Here is a 7,289-nt window from a genome sequence, read left to right as displayed (position 1 = left end):
TCATAAAAGTTGCCAACTTTATGGTTTCTATTCACTCAACATACCCAATCAAGAAGAAAAAGTGGGACAAAACTTAGATCTGTCCTTATATAATCATAAAGGTATGAGCTTTATCACTTACAAAGGTCCAGAAACAATGTAAGGTGAAATTGATGATGATTCCTTGCAAGACCTTCTTCTTCTTCTTTTTCTTATTCTTCTTCTTCTTCTTCTTCTTCTTTCAATCCAAGAAAAGCTCCAAAACCACCAAATATCAATCAAGGATGGGCATTAGGGTTTTTCTGAGGTGAATGAGGGTTTAGGGTCGATAAGAAACCCTAAAATAGGGTTAGAGATGCTTAAATACGAAGGAAACCCTAAAAGATCATGGGTTTGGGTTGCACTACTCCTCACGTCGTGAGCTCTTATTGCTCACGTTATGAGCTCAGTCTCGGACAAAATCTTCATGCAACATATCTCACGTCGTGAGCCTCTATGTCTCACGCCGTGAGGATCTTTTTTCTCCTTTAGTACTTGATATTTTTTTTACATATTTAGTCCTCAATATATATATATATATATATATATATATATATATATATATATCAAAATAAGTCCTTTTTTTTGTACTCATTCAATACTTATGAATGATTTCTTTAGGTTTTGTCTCACGACATCTTATATGGGACAATCATTGATGACGTGTTTGGGGTTATCGATGCTTATGTCCATCGCGATCTCGACTGCTTGGTTGCATAGGTCTTATAGTTTCGCTTAGGTCATGTATTTGGACGTCGTAACTTCTTCATACGATATCATATTTTAACGATCTTTATATCCATGTGTTCATTTTTGAATCGACTACAACTTTTGTTAAGATTACTCCCTTAAAAGTGTAAGATATTTTTACTTACAATTTTATAAAAAAAACATCCATACATGCATTCATAAAAAAACATGTAGATATAAAGATTGTAAGTAAAAATATATTACTTTTTAACGGGAGTAATCCAACTGAAAGTTGTAGTAGACTAAAATACGAACACATATATATAAAGATCGTTTAAAATTTGAGATCGTATGAAGAAATTTTGATGTTCAGAACACATGACCAAACAACTAAGTAGCTGATATTGCGATATACATAAACATCAAAAGTCTCAAACACCTTATTAATGAATGTCACACGTAAGATATCATGAGAAAAACCTAAAAAAACCATTCATAAATACTGAATGAGTATAAAAACAAAAACGACTTATTTTGCAACAAAAAAATATTAATGACTAAATGTGTACAAAAATATTAAGGACTAAATGTGTACAAAGTGAGAAATATATTACCATGTTAAGTTATTTTTACAGGCCAACCTGAAGTAGCCGGTCATAAGGATTAAATGTGTACAATTTTATAAATTGAAGAGGTAAATATGAACGAAAAAAAACTCAATGACCAAATATTTCAAATCCAAAAATATATTTCGTTTTTAAAGCATTATCCCATGTTGGAATAATTAGGGCTATTTAGGAAGTTGTTTGAAAGATATTTTTAGTGAGGAATAAAATATAGACTAAACTGCACAAATGGTCCCCGTGGTTTGTCAAAAATTGCTACTTTGGTTCAAAAAATTTTGGACTAGCATCAGTGGTCCAAAACTTTCATTTTGTTGTGTCTTTGGTCCGATCTGTTATGATTTTTTTCAAAATGATGGATTTGCCCTTGTTAATATGATTTTTTTTTCTTATTTGTTTTTTTACTTTCAGATTAAAAAAAAATAAAAATAAAAATAAAAATAATCTCTCTCTCTCTCTCTCCTGATTTTTTCAGATTAAGAAAAACAATAAAAATGACAATAAATCTCTCTCTCTCTCTCTCTCTCTCTCTCTTTCTCTCCGTCGTCTACCTCCCACATCTAAAACCTTAACACCATTAATCTTCATTGGTTTTAGTATATGGGTATGAAAATCACAAGAATATAGCCTCAAACCATATATATGTTCCTCTCATCCATCTTGCATCTGATTCAACTTCAGCCTGTCCCCACTCTACCACCATCACCTTCGCTCATCCAGTTTGAGATATTCATAGAGACATTTGAATCAAATCCCTCGTGCATCTGTTTCATGTTCACTGGTGAACTATGCTTCTTCATCTGCCTTCTTCTTCATCTGATACACAGATCTAGGATGTTCATGACGGCTAGGGTTTTATGGAGATTGTTCTCATCTGATGGCGGCGCTATGGTTTGGACAGGAGGTGCAAATAGGGTTTCTAGTGGTGGTGATGAAGAGCTTTTTTGTTGGTGGTGATGCATCATGTGCGCTAGGGCGTGTTTTTCACAGGCGGTGACACTAGGGCTTGCTTTAGCAGGCGGCTTTGGCTCCATTGTGTGCGACTCGAAGGCGACTCGTCTGAGGGGGGGATCGGAGACGTGATAACTGCGGTGGTGTGTTGGTTCAGAAGGATGGGTGGTCGCCGGTTTTTGGAGCTCCAAGAAATCGGAGCCCTTTTTATCGCATCGTCGGCAAAAGAAAAGCAAAACCCAAATGCCTTCTTCACTCGCCTGATTTTCCCATTACCAATGTTGCAACAACTCACCATCATTTAATTTGCAAAACCAACTTGAAGAATGGGTTTGATTTTTTTGGCTTAAATTTTTTTCTGTGTTTAATTTTTTTTCTAGGTTTTACGAGGTGTTCTTGAGGGAAGAACAAACAAAGAGGGAAGGAGAAATATTGGGCAAGAGAGAGAGAGAGAGAGAGAGAGAGAGAGAGAGAGATTTATTTTTATTTTCTTGTTTTTAGAGAGAGATAGAAAGGTTTATTTTTATTTTTATTTTAATGTTTTTTTATATCTGAAAATCAGAAAAAAAAAGAAAAAAGATAAAATATATTGACAGGGGTAGATCCGTCATTTTGAAAAAAATCAGAACAGATTGGACTAAAGACGCAACAAAATGAAAGTTTTAGACCACTGATGCTAGTCTAAATCTTTTTGGATCAAAGTGACAATTTTCGACATACCACAGGGACCATTCGTGCAGTTTAGTCTAAAATATATAATTGTTTAAAGTGGTAAAAAAATGGGTTAAGAGGCGGTAAAATAATGTAAAAATCTAAAAAAACGAACGGTATTTAATTATTTATGCCAATTTCCCATCAAATATATATAAACTTTGGTGGCAGTTTTCCCGCCATTTTCAGCAGCCGCAAAAGTTATCTTCTCTCTTGGTTCTCATCGAATCAAGACAATTGAAGAAAGGGAGGAAGAAGAACGAACGATCTGAGAAACAAAATGAGTGGAACGTTGAGAAACAAAGTACAGAGGAAATGCAAGATGAGGGGTTATACTCTCAAAGTAGAAGCCCTAACTGAGATCCTTTCTTTCTTAAGCAACTATGAAGACGCTGAAGATGAAGCCCTTGAGCTCCTTCTTGATGAGCTTCAACATCAATCATGTAATTTTCATAACCCCTTTCACTATATGTCTTCGATCTCGAATTTGAAAATTTTCATGTGTTTTTACTTTTAGGGTTTTCGCAACTTTCTTAACTTTTCAAAAATTACCATGTTTGAATTTGGATTTCAAATCGGTGCTTTTCAAATATGCATCTAAAACCTTTTACTTGACATTATACACATCAAAGTTCTACTTCTTTTTTTGGATGAATTTATATATTAATTTTTCTTCTTTGAATAAACTGTTCCTGAAACAGTGAAGTCTTCAATTCTGGATAAAGAGCCTATACAGCGTGTTGTAAGTCTGCTGTGTGAAGCTGCATCTGCAACTGATGATACTCTTGGTACAAATACGAGTTCCTCTTTCAGTGTAATTGACGCCTTCCTGATTCCAAAATTCCGTTATGATCCTATCAAAAAGATTTTTTGCGAGTAAGTCTTTTGCTTCGTGTCTATAGTGCTTCAGTCATATTCTTTCAGTCATCATTGTTCATTTTAAGATGAATCTTATACTGAAATCAAATGTTGTCATTTATGCATCTTTCATTTCATGTAGACATACAGGGAGACTTCCGATTCATGGTGATGCTTCTTCAAAAGCTTTGTTGTATAGAGATAGATTTCTTTTGTTGTCTCAGAGACTTTCTCGAATTCCACAGTTTTCTAGTTCTTCATTTGATAGTGAATTATCCGAATTCGGTAGCTGTGAGGTTCTCTCTCTCTCTCTCTCTCTCTCTCATTCTCTCTCTCTCTCTATCAACACTTCATTTTTAGCAAATAAGAAACTCTTTTGACATCATTTTTGGTATTTGTTCTTTGCAGATATCTAAAGTTCAATCTCTAGTTGGACGAACTGGAGTATGTTGGGTAATGGGTGTCATATCTCAATTAGAAGATGGCCATTTCTACTTAGAAGATCTTACAGGAGCTGTTGAAATCAATCTTTCTAATGCAATATCCTTAATCACTTGATTTCTTTTCTTATTTGTTATGTTACAGACTTACAGTCTATTGATCGCTTAAAAGAAAATTAAGTTATGATGAGAGTTATTTAAAGATTGGTAATCCATAAAGGCATAAACTCACACATACATGAAATGGTTTTTCCTTAACAATATGTACAAAATAACAACAGGGTATTTTTCAGAGAACACCATAGTTTTAGCTCAAGGTGAAATGCTTTTAGATGGTACTTTTCAAGTAAGTCTTATTATATTTATACCCTTTCACTAAACCTTTTCAAACCTGTTCACTAACATCAAACTTTAAATCATATGTTTGTGATTAATCCATAGTTTTCATGGACTCATTTTATATTCTTGATTGTTATGTAGGTTCAAACATTTGGTTTTCCACCATTAGAAGATAGAGAGAAGTCAACTTCTTTATTCACAGGACTTGATTATTTTGGTGGTGGGACCCTTGCAAAAGAGGACACTGTATCCTTTTTAAGCCTTTAATTGGTTTAGTTAACCATGTAACTCATATTTTGCTTAATATTACACTGAATTTCTAGGGGAAAAAAAGATTTGGAAGCTTCCTTGATTTCTTTTCTCCAGATTAGACTTGCAGAAATGGAATCAAGGGCAGTTAATGAAATGTTTGTCATACTTTCTGACATTTGGTTGGATCATGAGGGGGTATAAATTTGTATTAGTTGTCTTTTCATTGTAAATTTTCATCTTTTTTTCTCATTTTATGAATCAAAGTTGTTTTTTACATGACATATGCAATCATGTTTCATTAATCATTGGTCCTAGAATGAAACATGGTTGCATATATTGTTTAAAAACCACTTTGTGTTATAAAATTGGAGAAAAGAGTTTTGTGTATTCATTTCCTAATATCTTTTTTTTAAAAAAAAATGTTTTTTATTAGAGAAGACCATGGCAAAGCTAGAGATTGTTCTAGATGGTTATGAAGAAGTTGAAGTGGTTCCTTCTCTTTTTGTGTTAATGGGAAATTTTTGTTCACATCCATTTAACCTTTCATACAATTCTTTCTCAAGTATCAGGTCAGATTTCCTATAAATTATATTCAAATTAAGAAAAAAGGCTAAATGCAAGAGATAGCAACATACTTTGTTAGTTTCTTATAGCATTAAAAATTGCTTCCATTTTTTTTTTCTATTACAACATTGTACTTCTATATATATATATATATATATATATATATATATATATATATATATATATATATATATATATATATATATATATATTTCTGGATTAAACCTCAAGTTTATTATTTGCATGAGAAGATGTTGTATTTTTTTTTTCATTTTTTCTAAAAAAAACCCTCAACCTTCTAAATGCTTCCAAATAAAGGGAAATTGTCAGAAAAGATCTTTTTTTTTTTTTTTTTTTCCCTTTAACAGGAAATGACATATTATCATGTAAAATCAAATAATCGGGACTTTTTTGTTAAAATATTTTTTGGGACTTAATGGTAACTTTTCCAAAAATATTGGGACCTTTTTGACAATTTCCCCAAATAAAACCTCAACTTTTATAGTTTTTCTCAAAAAAACCCCTCACATTTTACAATTTTTTTTTTGGAAAAAAATGAGTAAAAGGGCAAGATTAGGAAAAATGAAAAAAATACAAGGACATTGTTGTAGTAGTATGAAGAAATGAAAGTCGGATGCTATAATAAACAAATCAACAAAAATAGATTGTTATTTTTTGCATTAAGAAAAAAAAAGACGATTTTACCCTTCAGATCGAGTTTTGGTAAGCTTGGGGAAATGATTGCAAAGCATCCGAGGTTGAAAGAGCAGAGTAGATTCCTTTTCATTCCTGGACCTGAAGATGCAGGTAAATTTCATTGATTTTAAATTTTTTTTTTTTTTATTTTCATTTTTTGAATATTTATTTATTTTTTATTTGCTGTTATAGGTCCTTCAAGTGTTCTACCAAAGTGTGCATTACCCAAATACATAACTGTAGAGCTTCAAAAGCACGTGCCAAATGCCATATTTGCAAGCAATCCATGCAGGTATGGAATCAGGAAAGGAATGGAATCCTTCATTCCATTCCATCCCAATCAAAACAACTTGTTTCTTTTCATTAACAGAATCATGGCAATCATCAAAGCACTAACATTCCACTTCCTTTTTTAAATCAGAATCAAGTTTTACACACAGGAAATAGTATTCTTCAGACAAGATTTACTCTACAGAATGAGAAGGAATTGTCTGATTCCTTCTTCAACAGAAGAAACAAGCGAACATTTTGAGCATGTGAGTTACTTATTACTTATTATTGATTATGTATATTTTATTTAAAAAAAATGTTTTTTTTTTTAAATACAGCTTGTGGCAACAATAACACATCAAAGTCATCTATGCCCTCTTCCTTTAAGTGTTCAACCGATTATTTGGAATCATGATCACTGTCTTCATCTCTATCCAACTCCACATACTGTAAACCTCTTTTTATTATAAATAACTTATATAGCTTAATTTTTATATATATATATATATATATTTTTTTTACTTATAAAATCTTTTTAACAGATTGTATTGGGTGATAGTAGTGAACAAAAGGCGTTCAAATACACGGGTATTACTTGCTTCAATCCGGGTTCTTTTGCAAATGATAACACTTTTGTGGTATATCGACCTTGCAATCAAGAAGTTGAATTATCGGCTCTAGACACTTGAGAACACAATAATAATTGTTTTGTTAAAGTTTGAAGTTTAGAGAAAAGAATTAAGTATTTATTTTGATTTTTAGTAAATTAGATGGAGTAGTTTTTCTTGTTTGCAAGTTGATATGAGAATTTTGTTTGAGTTGAGAAATACGTTTTTTTAGGCTTGCTTTTTGTTCAAATGTTATTCACTTGTTAAAT

At 32.0% G+C, this 7,289-nt stretch overlaps 1 protein-coding gene across 1 annotated transcript; it reads left to right on the top strand.

The window, feature by feature from the left end:
- Positions 1–3,182: 3,182 nt before the first annotated feature.
- On the top strand, positions 3,183–7,289 carry DPB2 (DNA polymerase epsilon subunit B2). Its single transcript, XM_078979195.1, has 13 exons — positions 3,183–3,436; positions 3,695–3,869; positions 3,994–4,147; positions 4,260–4,392; positions 4,561–4,637; positions 4,772–4,876; positions 4,997–5,077; positions 5,321–5,451; positions 6,159–6,253; positions 6,335–6,434; positions 6,564–6,678; positions 6,751–6,861; positions 6,955–7,289. The coding sequence occupies exons 1-13, from the start codon at positions 3,274–3,276 to the stop codon at positions 7,099–7,101; spliced, it is 1,587 nt and encodes a 528-aa protein (XP_078835321.1). The 5' UTR covers positions 3,183–3,273; the 3' UTR covers positions 7,102–7,289.

This window comes from Lactuca saligna, chromosome 2, assembly GCF_052625555.1.
Source record: "Lactuca saligna cultivar CGN05327 chromosome 2, ASM5262555v1, whole genome shotgun sequence".
Lineage (NCBI taxonomy): Eukaryota > Viridiplantae > Streptophyta > Magnoliopsida > Asterales > Asteraceae > Lactuca > Lactuca saligna.
The sequence above is the reverse complement of the archived record's forward strand: the minus strand, read 5'-3'. Positions and strand labels throughout refer to the sequence as shown.